This window comes from Bufo bufo, chromosome 8 (assembly GCF_905171765.1).
Source record: "Bufo bufo chromosome 8, aBufBuf1.1, whole genome shotgun sequence".
NCBI classification, from domain to species: Eukaryota; Metazoa; Chordata; class Amphibia; order Anura; family Bufonidae; genus Bufo; species Bufo bufo.
The window spans coordinates 36112647-36132624 of NC_053396.1; the positions used below are offsets into that span (position 1 = coordinate 36112647).

A 19978-nucleotide genomic window follows, 5' to 3' on the forward strand; every position below is an offset into this window, starting at 1 on the left:
AATGGGTTGCTATCAGTCAGGAATTGGCCCAGAAGTTGATTGAGAGCATGCCCAGTCGGATTGCAGAGGTCCTGAAAAAGAAGGGCCAACACTGCAAATACTGACTCTTTGCATAAATGTCATGTAATTGTCGATAAAAGCCTTTGAAACGTATGAAGTGCGTGTAATTATATTTCACCCCATCACAGAAACAACTGAAACAAAGATCTAAAAGCAGTTTAGCAGCAAACTTTGTGAAAACTAATATTTGTGTCATTCTCAAAACTTTTGGCCACGACTGTATACAGTGCAGATCAGTGTGTATACAGTGTGCATACAGCATACAGTGCATAGCAGTGTGTATATACAGCATGCAGTGTGAGTATACAGCATACAGTACATAGCAGTGTGTATATACAGCATGCAGTGTGAGTATACAGCATACAGTGCATAGCAGTGTGTGTATATACAGCATGCAGTGCGAGTATACAGCATACAGTGCATAGCAGTGTGTGTATATACAGCATGCAGTGCGAGTATACAGCATACAGTGCAGAGCTGTGTGTGTATATACAGCATGCAGAGTGAGTATACAGCATACAGTGCATAGCAGTGTGTATATACAGCATGCAGAGTGAGTATACAGCATACAGTGCATAGCAGTGTGTGTATATACAGCATGCAATGCGAGTATACAGCATACAGTGCAGAGCTGTGTGTGTATATACAGCATGCAGTGCGAGTATACAGCATACAGTGCAGAGCTGTGTGTGTATATACAGCATGCAGTGCGAGTATACAGCATACAGTGCAGAGCTGTGTGTATATACAGCATGCAGAGTGAGTATACAGCATACAGTGCATAGCAGTGTGTGTATATACAGCATGCAATGCGAGTATACAGCATACAGTGCAGAGCTGTGTGTGTATATACAGCATGCAGTGCGAGTATACAGCATACAGTGCAGAGCTGTGTGTATACATTATAAAATTCCTGGCTGTATGTGTGTGCAGTGCAGTACAGAACTCTGTGTGTGTATTGTGCAGTGCAGAGCTGTGTATGTCCCGGGCTCAGAAGCGCACACATCTCATGAGGAAAGTCTCACATAACTGCATGAAACTCCCCAGCAGCACCGCCTGACTCCGCCCGCACACGTGACTGATCACATGGTCATGACATCATCAAAGGTCCTTTAGCCGACTAGAATCTATCATCTACCACCATTCAAAGGTCCTTTAGCTCCCTAGGATTTATCATCTACCATGGCGCTGTGTGTGTGAGGGAGGGAGAAGACCCCGGACACCGGAGACAATGGGCTCCAGGGTGAAGTAAGTGTCCGGGGCGGGCTGACATCCTGTCTGTGGTGTGGGGGGCAGTGGTCACACATGGCTGCTGCTGGACATACCTGTGTGCATGGCTGCTGTTATTTCCACATGTAGGTTGCTGACTGTGCTATTGGCTCTTCCTGGGGTCTTGGGATGGGGGTTGGACCCTGCAGTGTATGTCTGTCAGTGTGACCTTTGTGACATTTTTATACTCTGGTCACTCAGGGTGTCACCGTCCATTGGATAAATACAGGAAGGAAGTGACCCCCCATGTACCAGTGCGTTGCGCCATTTTCTGCGTTGCTGATGCGCGATATAGCGACAGACTGTGGGGGAGATTTAGAAAAAAAAAAGAGGAGTTGCCCATAGCAACCAGTTAGGCTGTAGGTGTAAACCGGTTGCTACAGACCACGCCTCACGTCTCTGAGGGGGGAAAAGAGGACTTGTTGCCCATAGCAACCAGCGTTGCCTACATGTAATGTGGCGTCTGATTGGTTGCTATGAATGAGGTCCGATGACCCAACTGATAGAAGGGGCAGTACCGGCACATAATAATGGCGGCCATACTGTAAAATCTGCTTTCCATGCAAGGGGTTGTCTCACTCCAGCAAATAGCATTTATCATGTTGAGGAACTTAATACAAGGCACTTACTAATGTCTTATTATTGTCCATATTGTATCCTTTGCTGGCAGTATTTATTTTTCCGTCACATTATACACTGCTAGTTTCCATGGTTACGGCCACCCTGCAGTTCATCAGTGGTGGTCGTGCTTGCACACTATAGGAAAAAGTGTCGGCCTCTCTGGTGACCAGGACATAGGCTGGTGCTTTTTCCTATAATGTGTAAACACGACCACCGTGGCTGGACAGCAGGGTGGTCGTAACCATGGAAACAAGCAGTGTATAATGTGATGAAGGAGGCAATATGGACAAACACAATACGTTAGTAAGTGGCTTGTATTACCTTCCTCTACATAATAAATGCCATTTGCTGAAGTGACACAACCCCTCTAATGACGGTGTCACATATCCTATCTTGGGTACGTTGATGTCAAATTTGTAGAAAAATTCACATTTATTCACCATTATCACATCGGCAGGGGGCAAGTGCCAGCACACCCTGACGATCATCTGTCTAGGGATTCGCCGCGTTCACCGGAGCTCTGGTGATCCCGGCAGCTCACAAAGCGCAGCACCGTACATAGGACTTCAGTGGGTGACATCATCACGGAGAGCTGAACAGCGATGGTGCAGGGTGACGGAGACTGTCTGGTATTGATGACCTATCCTGAGGATAGGACAATATTATTTCCAGGATAACCCCTTTAAATGTCCTTTTTCTATGTTGTGAAGTTTGTAGTATGAACGGTGACCCCACTTTTGACGCTCGACTTACGGCAAACTCTAGCAGATCGGGTTTCAAAGTGTCCCCTTGTGATAAATCTTCCCCGCTATGTACTATAGACATGCACTATTGTGTGTTCTGACACATTGGGGGTCATTTACAATGGGCGCTATGCCAGTTTTTGGCCTAAAAAAAGTTGCAAGACCCCGCCAGTATGACAATATTTTGCGCCATGCTCTCCGCTTCGGAGTGGCGGGGGCTGGGACATTGGAGCCAATGCGTTTACCAACCTTTACGCCTGGAAACATTTAGGGGCTGGAATATTTTTTTTCTCCACGGACTGCAGGCGCTGCGCCTAATGTATGATGTGGCCTCAACCTTGTAATAAAGTATACGCTTTCTCCGCCAGCGAAGGGGGGGAAACAAACACTAAAACGCTGGTCTTTGTATAAAGAAAAATACGGCAAAATCACGTGGTTTTTTTTCTACATGAATTTTGGCGTGGATACCGTACCCAAAAACCGCCTGAAAACACTTGCAATTCATCTCCATTGAATTAAACGGGAATACTGCATGTTAAGGGTCAATTCACATGTCTGTATGTGTTTTGCGGATCCGCAAAACACAGACACCGGCAATGTGCGTTCCGCATTTTGCGGACCGCACAGCGCCGGCACTCTCATAGAAAATGCTCCGCAATTGGGACAAGAATAGGACATGTTCTATTTTTTTGCGGAACGGAAGTGCGGATCTGCAAATGCGGATGCCGACAGCACATTCTGGCCCTATTGAAAATGAATGGGTCCGCACCTGTTCCGCAAAATGGCGGAACGGATGCGGACCCATTTTGCGGACGTGTGAATGAACCCTAATTCCTATGGCGCTTTTTTTTAAATCTACTTGCAGTTTTAAAAACTGCGTGAAAGAGGCCAAACTGTTAACTTTACATTGTGATGCATGTAAGGGTTATGTTGCGATGCAGTGTAAAGAGTATGGAGTGGGCTCACTCGTTCAGCCCGATGCATACACGACGGGTTCTGGATGTCTAATACCGATCCCAGTCATTTACCCTCTAATGCCGCGGTCAGTAGCAATCGCAGCATCTGTAGGGTTAGGCAGAGGGAGGGGGCTCCCTTTACCTTCCAATCAGAGCCCCCCCAACGAAATTGTGGGGCTCCAATCAGTTGCCTTGACAGACTGGGGCCCATAGCTGTCTTGGCTAAGGCCCCTTTCACACGGGCAAGTATTCCGCGCGGATGCGATGCGTGAGTTGAACGCATTGCACCCGCACTGAATCCAGACCCATTCATTTCTATGGGGCTGTTCACATGAGCGGTGATTTTCACGCATCACTTGTGCGTTGCGTGAAAATCGCAGCATGCTCTATATTCAGCGTTTTTCACGCAACGCAGGCCCCATAGAAGTGAATGGGGTTGCGTGAAAATCACAAGCATCCGCAAGCAAGTGCGGATGCGGTGCGATTTTTCACGCACGGTTGCTAGGAGACGATCGGGATGGAAACCCGATCATTATTATTTTCCCTTATAACATGGTTATAAGGGGAAAAAATAGCATTCTGAATACAGAATGCATAGTACAATAGGGCTGGAGGGGTTAAAAAATTTTATAATAATTTAACTCCCCTTAATCCACTTGATCGCGGAGCCCCTCATCTCCTTCTGTCTTCATCTTAGCTGTGTGGAGCAACAGGACCTGTGGTGTCATCACTCCGGTCATCACATGATCCATCACCATGGTAAAAGATCATGCGATGGATCATGTGACGACCGGAGTGACGTCACCACAGGTCCTTTTCCTGCACACAGCTAAGATGAAGACAGAAGAGATGCCGGGCTCCGCGATCAAGTGGATTAAGGTGAGTTTAATTATTTATTTATTTTTTTAACCCCTCCAGCGCTATTTTACGATGCATTCTGTATTCAGAATGCTATTATTTTCCCTTATAACCATGTTATAAGGGAAAATAATACAATCTACAGAACACCGATCCCAAGCCCGAACTTCTGTGAAGAAGTTCGGGTTTGGGTACCAAACATGTGTGATTTTTCTCACGCGAGTGCAAAACGCATTACAATGTTTTGCACTCGCGCGGAAAAATCACGCATGTTCCCGCAACGCACCCGCACATTTTCCCTCAACGCCCGTCTGAAACAGGCCTAACTGCCTGAAAAGCCGTGTTCCAGGCACACCACCACAATGGATTTGAAATGAAACAAACAAGATGTGATTTAACTGCCGACTGTCAGCTTTAATTTGAGGGCATTTACATCCAAATCAGGTGAACGGTGCAGGAATTACAACAGTTTGCATATGTGCCTCCCACTTGTTAAGGAACCAAAAGTAATGGGACAATTGGCTTCTCAGCTGTTCCATGGCCAGGTGTGTGTTATTCCCTCATTATCCCAATTACAATGAGCAGATAAAAAGTCCAGAGTTAATTTCAAGTTTGCTATATGCATTTGGAATCTGTTGCTGTCAACTCTCAAGATGAGATCCAAAGAGCTGACACCATCAGTGAAGCAAGCCATCATTAGGCTGACAAAAAAACACAACAAACCCATCAGAGAGATAGCAAAAACATTAGGCCTGGCCAAAACAACTGTTTGGAACATTCTTAAAAAGAATGAACGCATCGGTGAGCTCAGCAACCCCAAAATACCCAGAAGACCACGGAAATTAACTGTGGTGGATGACCGAAGAATTCTTTCCCTTTCAACAACAGTTGGCCAGATCAAGAACACTCTCCAGGAGGTAGGTGTATGTGTGTCAAAGTCAACAATCAAGAGAAGACTTCACCAGAGTGAATACAGAGGGTTCACCACAAGATGTAAACCATTGGTGAGCCTCAAATACAGGAAGGCCAGATTAGAGTTTGCCAAACGACATCTAAAAAAGCCTTCACAGATCTGGAACAACATCCTATGGACAGATGAGACCAACATCAACTTGTACCAGAGTGATGGGAAGAGAAGAGTATGGAGAAGGAAAGGAACTGCTCATGACCCTAAGCATACCACCTCATCAGTGAAGCATGGTGGTGCTAGTGTCATGGCGTGGGCATGTATGGCTGCCAATGGAACTGGTTCTCTTGTATTTATTGATGATGTGACTGCTGACAAAAGCAGCAGGATGAATTCTGAAGTGTTTCGGGCAATATTATCTGCTCATATTCAGCCAAATGCTTTAGACCTCATTGGAGTTCACCTGATTTGGATGTAAATACCCTCAAATTAAAGCTGACAGTCTGCAGTTAAGGCCGAATGCACACGGCTGTGTTCCGCGGCCGAGAGCGGTCCGTGGTAACCCGGCCGGGATTCCTGCTGACAGCAGGAGCGCACGGCGTCATTGCTTGCTATGACACCGTGCGCTTCATGGCGCCGCTGCTGTACAGTAATACACTCGTATAGATCATACGAGTGTATTACTGTACAGCAGCGGCGTCATAGCAACCAATGATGCCGTGCGCTCCTGCTGTCAGCAGGAATCCCGGCCGGGTTACGCTCTCGGCCGCGGAACACAGCCGTGTGCATTCGGCCTAAAGCACATCTTGTTTGTTTCTTTTCAAATCCATTGTGGTGGTGTATAGAGCCAAAAATGTTACAATTGTGTCGGTGTCCCAATATTTATGGACCTGACTGTATATGTGGATGACGTCTGTATTGCATCTTTTTTTTTTTTTGCTGATCCATTGTAACAATAGCTAATCTTGTCCACAAAACAGACAAGAATAGGACATGTTCTATCCTTTTTGAGGGACTACGGAACGGACATACGGATGCATACAGCATTTTCTTGCGGACCCATTGAAATGAATGGGTCCACATCCGATCCTCAAAAAATACAAAAACAAAACTACGGACATATGAATGGGGCTTAAAACCTACATTTTTCCAGAAACCGGGCAAACACCTACCTATGGGCAGCCTATTTTTATAAACTGGGACAACCCCGTTAACGTGTTGGAAGCGTGCGAATCTGAGTACTTTTACAAGGACAAATTTATGATGGCTTGACAACGGGGTTGGAGCATCTCCAGAACAGCAGGTGCTATGAGGGGTTTGCAGTGGTTAGGACTTTTAAAGAGTCAAAGAGCAAGAAAGGGTCATGGACTTCAAGGCCCGTTGATGCATGTTGAGAAGAAAAGCAAGCCCATCTGGTCCAGTCCGAGGAGGTACCGTGACACAAGCGGATGAAAATGTTCAGGTTTCCAATGGAATTACTTCTTATTAATGTGAGGCACATGGCGTTCTTACTTTAGTACCTCCATGTGTAAGTAACCTCATCATGTACCTCCTCACATATGGCCAACATGGGGATAGTGTGAGGTACCTGAGGAGGTCACTATTAATATGAGGCACATGGAGGTCCAAACTGAAAAACCATGTGCCTCACATTAAGGGCTCGTGCACATGACCGTATATATTTTGCGGTCCGCAAATCACACGGATGACATCCGTGTGACGTCCATGTTGCATCCGTTTTTTTGCTGATCTATTGTAACAATGCCTGAAACGGGCAAGAACAGGGTATGTTCTATCTTTTTTTGCGGAACGGAGTCATTTCCATATTTTGTTCTGTGGCCCCATTTAAATGAATGGTTCTACATACGAGCCGCAAAGAAAACAGAACGGACTCGGACATAAAATACGTTTGTGTGCATGACCCCTAATAGTAAGTAACTCTGTCAGGTGCCTCATGCATTTAACCCCATGTTGTCCATTATGTGAGGAGATGCTTCATGGGGCTACTACTAATATGAGGCACATGGTTTTATCAATTTAGACTTCCATGTACCTCACAACAAGGCGCTATTCACATGACTGTAATTACAAGCCGCGTCCAATCCTCATGTTTTTGTGAATCGCATGTGGATCAATCCTTTTCAATGAGGCCGCATAAAATGTGGACAGTACACCATGTGCTGTCCGCATCCTTATATCTGCCCGCAAAAAGTGAGCATGTCCTATGCTTGTCCGTTTTCCTAACAAGAATAGGCATTGTTACAATGGGGTGGGGGGGGGGGGGGGGAATCTGCGATTTGTAGACTGCGAAATAGTTGTGTGAATACTGAATAGCCCCTAATAGTTAGTATGTGACCCCATCAAGTACTTCCTCATATAATGGGCAATTGATACTTTGTGTGGTATCGAGTATCGTGATACCTTTCTCGGTACTGAAATCAAAGTCCAAATTCTGGTGACAACCCTATTCCCGGCCTAACCCGGCTCTGCCGGATTTCTACCGCTTTTGTGGTGGTTGGGAGACACTGGGTACCTCACAGGGAATAGTATTACTGTGTGGTCTCCGTTGTCACTGCATGTTTATCCGTAAATGTGGGGTGCTTCAATGTGCCCTATTAGGAGGTTGTCATGTTAGCTTTAAATGGGTTATCCCATGATTATTGTAAAAATTTAATATCAGACATCACATAGTACATGACAATACCTTTCTAAGGCTACTTTCACACTAGCGTTTTTTGCGGATCAGTCATGGATCTGTAAAAACGCTTCAGTTACAATAATACAACCGCATGCATCTGTAATGAACGGATCCGGTTGTATTATGTCTTCTATAGCCATGACGGATCCGTCATGAACACCATTGAAAGTCAATGGGGGACGGATCCGTTTTCTATTGTGTCAGAGAAAACGGTTCCGTCCCCATTGACTTACATTGTGTGTCCGCACCACATCACGGACAGAAACACTGCTTGCAGCGTTATTCTGTCCACGGAACGGAATGCATTTTGGAGCGTTCAGTTTTGTCCCTATTGACAATGAATTGGGACAAAAAACTGAAGCGTTTTTATCCGCTAGTAAGATCTTATGATGGAACTCAATAGCGGAATTGAAAACATTAGTGTGAAAGTAGCCTAACAAAGCTAGAACCCTCTCGGCACCTCACATGGATCCAGAGATCTCCCCATTCATTGCTCTGCTAGATTTATATCAGGCTGACAGCTCAAGGGGAGTGTCTTTTCTACTGCAGCTCAGGGGGCGTGTCAATGCTCTCCCTATCACAGCTCAGGGGGTGTGTCAATGCTCTCCCTATCACAGCTCAAGGGGAGTGTCTTTTCTACTGCAGCTCGGGGGGCGTGTCTTTTCTACTGCAGCTCGGGGGGCGTGTCTTTTCTACTGCAGCTCGGGGGGCGTGTCTTTTCTACTGCAGCTCGGGGGGCGTGTCAGCTGAAGGATGAAACTGAGCATGTGCGGCCGTCTCAGTAAGCTGGACAAAGAAATAAGAAAAAAAAAAACAGCAGGTGGCGCTATACAGATACATTCTATTGAATAACTCAGCGGCTATGCTACATTTTTAATTACTTACAATTACAAAAGTATTCAGATCCAGGAGCTGGTTTGAAAACTTTTGAATATTTTTCATGGGACAACCCCTTTAATGTTCTGGCATTGCATATACGCTACGTATTTTATGTTGACATGCGGAGACCTGTCCGGCCTGGATTCTTTAGGTGACTCTCTTCCTTACAGTACACTGTAACGTACTGTAACGGTCTGCCCCTGTTATTATGGGAGACCTCGAGTGCGGTGTAATAGAAGTGCTTTCTGGTATGCAAGGCATCTGAAACATGCAGTCCACGCGATCTACGAACACAAAAAAAAAAACGAATTTAGGGCTCACTCATATTTTAAACCGAAAAGAAAAAAAACGAATTGCGAAATATGGATAGCTTCTGTGGCGTTAGATATTTTTATTTTCTGATCCTGAATAGGACTTGTGCTGAGATCTGTAAATCAGGCACACGGATCCACACACAAAACAAATGCATGGTCCCGTAGAAATGAATGGGTCACGCTGAAGAAAAATACGGTTGTGTGCACAAACTTTTAGGTTATTTTCACTCTTGCAATTCTGCACTTTGAAATTGATCACATCACTAGGATATGCCCCCATTGTCTTGTAGGTGTGGGTGCCATCCCTGTGACCCGCACCTATATCTGAAATGGAGCCTCGCAAAGTGGTGGCTGGAGGACCACCACTAAGCGCGCTCACTATAGAAGTGAGTGGGAGTGCACCGTGCATGACCGGCCACCGCTCCCATTCACTTCTATGGGCCCTACGGAAATAGCCGAGCCAGCGCTCAGCTATTTTCGCCAGCCTCATAGAAAATGAATGCCCTCCAACAGTTTTGGGGCTCCGTTCTAGGACCCGCACCCTTAAGACAATGGGGGCATATCCTAGCGTTATGCCCCCGTCGTCTGTGATGAGACAACCCCTTTAATACAAGCCACTTACTAATGTATTGTGATTGTCCATGTCCATCAGTGGTGGTCGTGCTTGCACTCTATAAGAAAAAACGCCGGCCTCTCTGGTGGCCAGGACTATGGGAGAGCACATAGGCTAGCGCTTTTTCCTATAGTGTGCAAGCACGGCCACTGCTGCTGGATTACAAGGTGGCCGTAACCATGGAAACGAGCAGTGTATAATGTGATGGAAAAATGAATCCAGCCAGCAAAGGAAGCAATATGGATAATAACTATACATTACTAACTTGCTGGTACTAACTTTCTCTGCATAATAAATGCTATTTGCTGAAGTGAGACAACCTCTTTTGGAGCCCCAGAAATGAATGGGATTTGTCACGATCCATTTTTATTTATTTTTTTAAACAAAAATTACGTTATAGGCCTCTTTGACACGAACGATACAGATTCTCTCCGGATGCGTTCAGTGAAACTCGCACCATTTCACATGCAAGTTCTTCAGTTTTGTTTGTATATGTGCGATCAGCGTTTGTTTTTTCCACGCGGGTGCAATCAGTTTTGAAGCGTTTTTTACGCGCGTGAAAAAAAACCCTGAAGATTTACAAACAACATCTCGTAGTAACCAGATGCCATGCGTGTTTCACTGAAGCCCCATTCACTTCTATGGGGCCAGGGCTGCGTGAAAAATGCAGACTATAGAACATGCTGCGATTCTCACACAACGCAGAACTGATACGTGAAAAAAAAAAAAAAATAACGCATTGAAATGAATGAGACAGGATTCGGTGCGGGTGCTATGGATTCACTTCACGCATTGCACCCATGCGGAAAACTCGCTTGTGTGAAACGGGCCTTATACTGCAAAAAATAAAAAATAAAAATCATATGAAACATAAATAAGTAAAACAGTACAACTCAATGTCCAGTCTGAGTTGGGGGCTTTAGGGCTCTTTCACACTTGCGTTCTTGTCTTCCGGCATAGAGTTCCGTCGTCGGGGCTCTATGCCGGAAGAATCCTGATCAGGATTATCCCAATGCATTCTGAATGGAGTGAAATCCGTTCAGGATGCATCAGGATGTCTTCAGTTCCGGAACGGAACGTTTTTTGGCCGGAGAAAATACTGCAGCATGCTGCGCTTTTTGCTCCGGCCAAAAATCCGGAACACTTGCCGTAAGGCCGGATCCGGAATTAATGCCCATTGAAAGGCATTGATCCGGATCCGGCCTTAAGCTAAACGTCGTTTCGGCGCATTGCCGGATCCGACGTTTAGCTTTTTCAGAGTGGTTACCATGGCTGCCGGGACGCTAAAGTCCTGTTTGCCATGGTAAAGTGTAGCGGGGAGCGGGGGAGCAGCATACTTACCATCCGTGCGGCTCCCGGGTCGCTCCAGAGTGACGTCAGGGCGCCCCAAGCGCATGGATCATGTGATCGCATTGGACACGTCATCCATGCGCATGGGGCGCTCTGACGTCATTCTGGAGCGCCCCGGGAGCCGCACGGACTGTAAGTATACTGCTCCCCCGATCCCCGCTTCTACTATGGCAACCAGGACCTTAATAGCGTCCTGGCTGCCATAGTAAAACTGAAAGCATTTTGAAGACGGTTCCGTCTTCAAATGCTTTCAGTACACTTGCGTTTTTCCGGATCCGGAGTGTAATTCCGGCAAGTGGAGTGCACGCCGGATCCGGACAACGCAAGTGTGAAAGAGGCCTTAGTCTTTTTAGGGGATGGACAGATGCTTTTGTGTGGTCACCAGCTGAGCACGCCCACTCCGTCCTCCTACCACACCAGTATCGGACATCAGCACTGTGTATGAATCACACTCCGTTTTAATATCGAGGTGCCTGTGAATGACTCTATGGAGACACAGCAATAATTAATATGGTTCTCTAGCACTCGAGCGTCTCATAAAGCTTAATCTGTAAAAGTATTGAAGACAAGATATACAGAAATATGATGAGGTAATTTTATTCCCATTGTAATGTTCTGCCACAGGGTTAGCCTAACAAGAGTCCTCATTTCCCTGTTCCCTGGAGATCACTTCTCAGCAGTCTTCTCATCATCATCACCACAGGAAGAATTACAGTGAAGTATATCACCCCTGTATAAATAACACAGGATTTACTTTTCATAAAAGGTGGTAACACAGCTTATCTACTCCCCTTCCCTGTAGAGTGGCCTGTGCACAGTCACAGAGCATGTCCAGGTAGTTGTCCCATAGACATCAACGGACATGTGTCTATTGTGCCCTATGGTTGATCTGGCTGCTGAAAAGTTGTTAAAGGGGCTTTCCAATCTGAGACAATGGGGGCATATTGCTAGGATTTCCCCCCATTGTCTGATAGGTGCGGGTCCCAGAGGTAAACACAGGCGGTAAAGTGAAGTGGTTGCCATTCCATTCATTTCTATGGGGCTGCTCGCTCGGCTATTTCCGTCGGCCCTATAAAAGTGAATAGAAGCAGTTGCTGTGCAAGCACGTTGGACTCCCCCCATTAATTTCCATGGGGATTCCGAAAATAGACAAGTTACCGGCCACCACTTTGCTGGCTTTGTTTTCGGCTGCATTTATGAGATAGGTGTGGGTCCCACCTTTAAGACAAATGGGACATATCCTAGCAATATGCCCCCATTGTCTGTGATGGAAAAAACCCTTAGAGCAGCTCAAGCAAGATGGCGGCCCCCCATAATAAAGAAAATGAAACCCTAAAAGAGGTGTGCAGGCCATCTCACATAGATGATACAGATGTCTAGGTATAGTCAGTGGCTCCTATCCCTCATGTTGTTGCTGCAGGGAAGGTTTCCTGTTGGATTCTGCTGTGACCAGTCGCTTTATGTCTGTGTAGAGCCTGCTCCATTAAGGATTATTATTCTGTAATTGTGTTTAATATACCTATGAGGAAACATGCTAATATATTAAAGAAGCACTCCGGCATTTTTTGCATGCCTAATGAACAATTACCAGCAATATGTTAGCAGTGTAATTGGTTGTATCCCATCTCGGTTGCACTCATACATTTTGAACCCTTTCATTAAAGGAGTTATCCCATTATTGACGTAAAAGAAAGAAAATTGGACATCATATAGGACATGACAGTCTCTTTCTAAGTTCTCATACACATGTGCGGCAGCAATCATTAGGAGACATAAAATTTCCGCCTTACTATTAGTGCAAACAGAACCTGTCCTAATTACACAGCAGGACAAGTTACTTCACAACACTGAGATAAAGAGCTGCCTCATCCTCCTCTCTGCTCTGTCCATTCACACGTCCGTAGAATGGGTCCGCGTCCGTTCCGCAAATTGTGGAACGGTCGCGGACCCATTCATTCTCTATGGAGACGGAATGGATGCGGAGAGCACACTATGTGCTCTCTGCATCCGCATTTCCGGAGCGCAGCCCCGATCTTCCGGTCCGCAAAAAAATAGAACATGTTCTATTCTTGTCCACATTTGCGGACAAGAATAGGCAGTTCTATGGGGGTGCCGGCTGGGTGTATTGCGGATCCGCAATACATTACGGACGTGTGAATGGACCCTTAAACTGATAAAATCTTCAGCTTAGTCTCTGTAAGAATGGAGTTCATGAGGAGACATGAAGTACAGAGGGGAGAGTATGGTTAATGAGCAGCAGCTATTATATGCAGTCTCCATTACCACAGTCTGTCCTGTCCGTCCTCCCTGTACTTCATGTCTCCTCATGAACTCCATTCCTACAGAGATTCAGCTGAAGATCTTCTCATCTGTATTCATGATCAGAATCCCTGACAGGGAGAGCAGAGATGGAGCAGCTCAGTTTTGTGAAGTAACTTGTCCTGCTGTGTCATTAGGACAGATTTTGTGCGTACTAACAGGACGGCGGCACTTTTGTTTCCCCTGATGACCTTGCTCCCTAGACAACATGAGCAATTATAAATAATGAAAAATATTTGGGAATATATATATATGTAATATTTAAGTATTTTAATTTTCTTAATTCCCAGGGAACCCCTTTAAAGGCTTGTATAAAAGATATTCCCTGTCCACAGGCACCATCGGTCTAGCCCACCAGAGTACAAAAGGATCCTTCAGTGGGCCCTGGCTCTGAAAAAAGTTGGAGCTGCCTTTGAAGACCATAAGTTGCCACTAGGGTCTATTTCTTTGAATCAAAATCTATTAGACTTCATTGCTGTAGGGGGTCGGGTCATGAGAATAATCTCTTCTGGTGGCCCAAGGAACCCCAGTCAAAACCTGTCCACAGGATAGGGAATAACTAACTGATTAGTGGGGGTTTGACCGCTGGGACACTCTCTGATCCCAAGAATGGGGATCCCATATTTTTGTCCTAATAGAGCAATAGACCAATAATGCACCCTGCCGCTCCATTCATTATCTATGCCAACATTTGCAGGTCACGCGGCCACTGCAGCCAATGATTTGCCACAGCGGGTCACCCATGCATCACGTTACTGTGTCAAATGATGCATAGCTGACATGTCACCGCTTTGGCTAGTCATTGGCGGCAGCAGCCATATGACCTACGTCAAAACAGGTGTTGACGTGGGGAAACACGGGAACTCTGACGCTTGAATGGGAGCAGTGCAGCCAAAACCCAGCGGTGGGGATCAGCCTATATTTCCTGCCACCATTGCCATTACAATCCTGTGAATCCATCTGAAATGGTTGTACTCCCCTGTGATCTAACCTTTATGGCCAGCCTCAGCATCCCGTTCACACAACCATATATGTTTTGTGGTCCGTAAAATGCAGCCACACAAAGTACGGATTACGTCCCTGTGCTTTCTGCATCCGTATGTCCGTTCCCCAAAAGTAAGAACATGCTTAGGCCCCATGCCCATGACCGTAGTTGCGGTCCCCATGCGTTCTGTATTTTTTGCTATCAGTAGGTCTCTTCTGCGGGCCCTGAAAAAAAAGAATAGAACAAGTCCTATTCTTGCCTGTTTTGCGGTCAAGAATAGGTATTTCTAACAGAGGTCACGATGTACCTATCCGCAAAATCGGATACGCCCGGGTGCATGAGGCCTTATTTTTGGATGCAAATGCAGAGCATGGACCCAGTGAAGTCAATGGGACTGCAAAAAAAAATTCTGTATTTTGCAGATCCTTGTTTTGCGGACTGCAGAATACATATGGTCGTGTGAACGCCGCCCTATTATGACACCCAGGATAGGTCTTTCAACTAACATAAATATACAGGAAAAAAAAAATAAAAAATTTGATGGCTTGTGTTCTTGCAAATTTGACCGGTGGAGGGGTTAATGCAGGGTTGCTAGGATGGCGGTGAATCCTGGGTATACATTATTCATGGCTATTTGCTGTAGTGCTGGCTCAGTCAGTTTCCGTCATCATTACCAGATGTAAAACTTGAAGACACATTTGTACATGAGGAAATCTGATCATCTTAAAAGGAGGGCTGTAAGAGTTGTGGAATATGTTGTATCCAGGGTGCCATGCTATCAATATTCTCTGTATGTGGCCATAACCTACCTCTTATGTTCCAGCTTGCAGAGGCCCTTAGGACACCAGATCTTGTGGTCCTTTTTCCTTGGGCTGTTTTTAAACTTGTATTTCAGTTCTTGAAAGAGAAAGTTGCATGTAGCCGACTGGCATCTATTTGGGGAGTCTTCTATTAATCTTTGTGTATGTTCTTATTGCCAGGCCACAAATTGGCTTCTCGAGTAGTCTAACGGGCCCTTGGAGTGCACCTTTTTGAAGCCCCTCATTATCAGGCTCCAGCACAGATATGGACAAGTGTAACATTCAATTTACTTCATCCTGCGTTCATTTACTTGCAGTGCACCATTAGGGTGTGCAGATTCTAATGCAGCTACACACATGAGAATGGGGTTACTTCGGCTGCACCTGCATTGGTTTTCAGCACCCTATGGCTCTCCATGTGTTGGGCAACTGCAACTTCCAGCATGCACAACTGCTCAGCTGTTCTCAAAACTTCTAGAAGTGAATAGAACATGCTGGGAGTAGTAGTTTCACAACAGCTGGTGTGCCGGAGGTTGCTGACCCCTGACAGATGAATGGGACATTCACAGAAATTCCTGCAACCAATCTGCTTGTGAATATACACATGCATGTAACTGTATGTGTCTATATGAAGTGACTGCTCTAGACCCGAATACTGCATTATTTGAGGCCATTCGGTCCCCTGGAACCCAGCACTTCTGAGGTTTCACTGCTCTGACGTGGTTGTAATTGCACACGGCATCTGAGGGGTTAAATGTCAATTTTCTTGCATTATTGCCAATCACGGACATTGCCTCTGGGTGTCTGCCGTGTAAAACAGCACGTACCTGGCTGCTCAGCTTCTTAGCAGGTGCCATTTTTAAAGACCAAACTTCCACTGTACATGTATGGCATTCGGAAGGTGTTAAAGAAGACCTGTACGCAGTGCAATCTGCAGACAGCATGTTACAGAGCAGGAGATGCTGAGCAGATTTATACTAATTACTAATACTTGTAATTTATAGAACTGGCCCAGTGCACAAACTGTGACTGACAGCTATCTCTGTATACACACTCACACAGAGAATGCTATCAATCGCTGATAACACCTCCCTGTGTACAGCTATCAGTGACTGACATCTATCTCTGTATACACACTTACACAGTGAATGCTATCAATCGCTGATAACACCCTCCCTGTGTACAGCTATCAGTGACTGACAGCTATCTCTGTATACACACTTACACAGAGAATGTTATCAGTCACTGATAAGACCTCCTCCCTGTGTACAACTATCAGGGACTGACATCTATCTCTGTATATACACACACACACAGAGAATGCTATAAATCGCTGATAACACCTCCCTGTGTACAGCTATGAGTGACTGACAGCTATCTCTGTATATACACTTACACAGGGAATGTTATCGGTCACTGATAAGACCTCCTCCCTGTGTACAGCTATCAGTGACTGACAGCTATCTCTGTATACACACTTACACAGAGAATGTTATCAGTCACTGATAAGACCTCCTCCCTGTGTACAACTATCAGGGACTGACATCTATCTCTGTATACACACACACACACACACACAGAGAATGCTATAAATCGCTGATAACACCTTCCTGTGTACAGCTATCAATGACTGACATCTATCTCTGTATACACACTTACACAGTGAATGCTATCAATCGCTGATAACACCTTCCTGTGTACAGCTATCAGTGACTGACAGCTATCTCTGTATACACTCATAGTCCTCCTGCACATGACTGTTCCGTTTTTTGCGGTCCGCAAAAAACGGAAGCCGCCCATGTGCCTTCCGCAATTTGCGGAACGGAACGGGCGGCCCATTGTAGAAATGCCTATTCTTGTCCGCAAAACAGACAAGGATAGGTCATGCTATACTTTTTTTGCGGGGCCACGGAACAGAGCAAAGGATGCGGACAGCACACGGAGTGCTGTCCACATCTTTTGCGGCCCCATTGAAGTGAATGGATCCACATCCGAGCCAGAAAAACTGCGGTTCGGATGCGGACCATAACTGCGGTCGTGTGCATGAGGCCTTACAGAGAATGTTATCGGTCACTGATAAGACCTCCTCCCTGTGTACCGCTATCAGGGACTGACATCTATCTCTGTATACACACAGGGAATGTTATCGGTCACTGATAAGACAGCCCCCATGTACAACTGAACTCAGAAAAGTAGAGTTCGATTGTCTAGCCCTGCTTTTGGATTGGCCAGCACTGTTCAGAAGAGCAGTGCTGGCCAATACGAAGGTAGGAGGAAGTGTCTTAGACTACCAAATACCCAGTGTATATCAGGCAGTTTGAAACCCCCCGTTTCAAACCATATAAGTGTTCTGTTCGTTCCCCAGTTAACATGTTGTTTTTTTTTTTTTTCGTGAACCTGAGGTTCGCTTTAAGGATTTATTCACATAAGTGTAATTTTTCTTCCATATATTTTTAATTTTTTTTTGCGATCCAAATTGGGGTTGGGTCCCAGCAGGAGGGAGAAAGGAAGGTTTTCTTTCTTCTTTCTTGCTGCGATCTTCTTTCAGCGAATGGCTTGTGTCATATATATTTTATGAAGGCTGGCCTGGTTGCACAAATTACTGCAGGACAGGCTTCATCAAGCTGGAGCTGTAGCACATTATTACACTGATACGTTCCTACTGAAAGGGAATATGACAGCCACAATTATGCCTTCCCTTTCATTTCCATAATACTTACACAGCCAATATACGTCTTCTGTGCGAGCCCCTCAGATGAAATGTAGCTCCAACAAAGATATCATCTACAAGGTCCATAAAAATAATAAAAGTTTGTACTTTTCTGGAGAGAGTTGTAAGCTATGGCCAGGCTAGAACTAAGAAAGGTCAACCCATTAAACCCACGTACAAGTGCCTTACCATAGGATTCCGAATTAATATAGGCGCTCTTCCATCTGCTCCCTGTTTGATTGACACGGCCAGGCATTATGATGTTTTCACTGACGTCCCTATCGATGAAAGTACAGAGGGAGCAGCAGCTGCAGAGAGCGCTGAGCCTCTAGGTGTAACGGCAACGCCCCCATTGCTCTTAGAGGCTCATTTGCATATTCTAAAATGTAATTTTTCTCAGCAATGCAGGCACGTATGAACATGGGACCAGCACAGATGCCTTCAGCTTCCAAGCACACATGTAACAGGTCAGCCAGTTTCATAGGTACAAAACTGCTGACAGATGCCCTTTAGCTTTTGCTAGTCAAGGGGTTGACTATATTACAATGACATTCCTCAAAATGCCATGATCAGTCCTTTAAACTCCATATAAGGAGGGCCCACCTGCCGGTTATATTTTTAGGATTCCCTTAGTATTGAGCAGGTGATATAATGAGTGTCAGGGCATCAGGACTTACCACAGGTGTTCATTTTGTGGGATATTCTGAAATCATGACCGGTAGGTGGGCCCTGAGGACTGGAGTTGAGGAACACTGTATTAGAGGACAGCAGCCACGTGACTTATTCATGTGACCTCTTCCTTGGGCTGTCCTTCTGCGCAGATGCTGAGCAGTCAGTGGACATGTCCGGTTCCTGCTCAAAGACGGAGCATTCTGCTGCCTTTATCTGAGTATGCGCCGGGAGAGACCACTTGCCATCGTATACCTGTGCAGAACTAGTGGAAGCCATGAAAATCCTGACTGCCGCCATCTTGCAGAAGATGCCCGGTAAGTATGTGTACTTTGTGGATACCAGAGCAGCTGGGGGAAAGTGCACAGTTTATACCTTTATGAGAAATGTCATTGATAATTGGCCGACCCCTTTAAGTCAATTAAATGTGGTCAGCATGACTCTATAGGGGACATTTTTTAAATATTTTGTGGCACAAATAAGTCACAAATTATGGCGCATTTTCCCCTCAGTCCAATGCAGGGAGATCAAGACTGGTGTATGGGAATTCCAGTCTTGATAAATGTCCCCCAGTGAGTGCTTAGCATTAGTAACTAGCATTTGGGTCCTGGAATTGAACCGGCATTGAATAGCAGCTATCCCCTCACTCCAATGGGACTGTGCTGCCGTTCCCTGCACAACAGGAGACTGTGGCGCTGTGTGGGCGTCCCAGAGGTCGCACCTCCATCAGCATGATGTCATGGCATATCCTAGTAATGCGCCATGACTTTATAAGACGTGAAGACCTTGTGTACACAACGCAGGAGACCAATGATCGTAGCAGGACTCCGAGCACTGCTTACCGTTGCCGACATGACCATTGCAGGAGATAGTAATATTTGCCCCTTACGCTTTCAGTAGTTTTAATGCTTATAGGATTTCCAACAAATTTTAAGGCCTAACTTAATGCAAACAGTCACGTGGTGCACGAAATTAAAACTGCATTGACCCCAGTTGCTCTTCTCGAAATTGGCCTGCACCAGAAGTGAAAGGGTTAATGTTAACCATATGCAAGCGTGACAGAGTGCAACAGTCACGGCTCCTCTGTGCCCTCCGACGCCATGAAATAGTTTTGATAGGTTTTATGATGTAAAACAAAAAAAAATTGGAGACCCTGAAGACGCACTTCACGAGCAAGACCAGCCCAATTTTGCAAGCATTTAGGCATCTCCCCAGGATCCTATAGCC

General features: G+C 45.6%; 1 protein-coding gene across 5 annotated transcripts in view; it reads left to right on the plus strand.

The window, feature by feature from the left end:
• The first annotated feature begins 1180 nt into the window (after positions 1–1180).
• The window catches only part of DENND1A (DENN domain containing 1A), a 785792-nt gene continuing 766994 nt past the window's right edge, over positions 1181–19978 (plus strand). For all 5 annotated transcript variants that reach the window (XR_005774032.1, XM_040406251.1, XM_040406253.1 and 2 more), the window contains exon 1: positions 1181–1308. Coding sequence is in view for 4 of the 5 variants with exons in the window: in XM_040406251.1 (XP_040262185.1) it covers positions 1292–1308 (17 nt within the window). In the remaining variant the exon portion in view is untranslated. The remainder of the gene's footprint in view (positions 1309–19978) is intronic.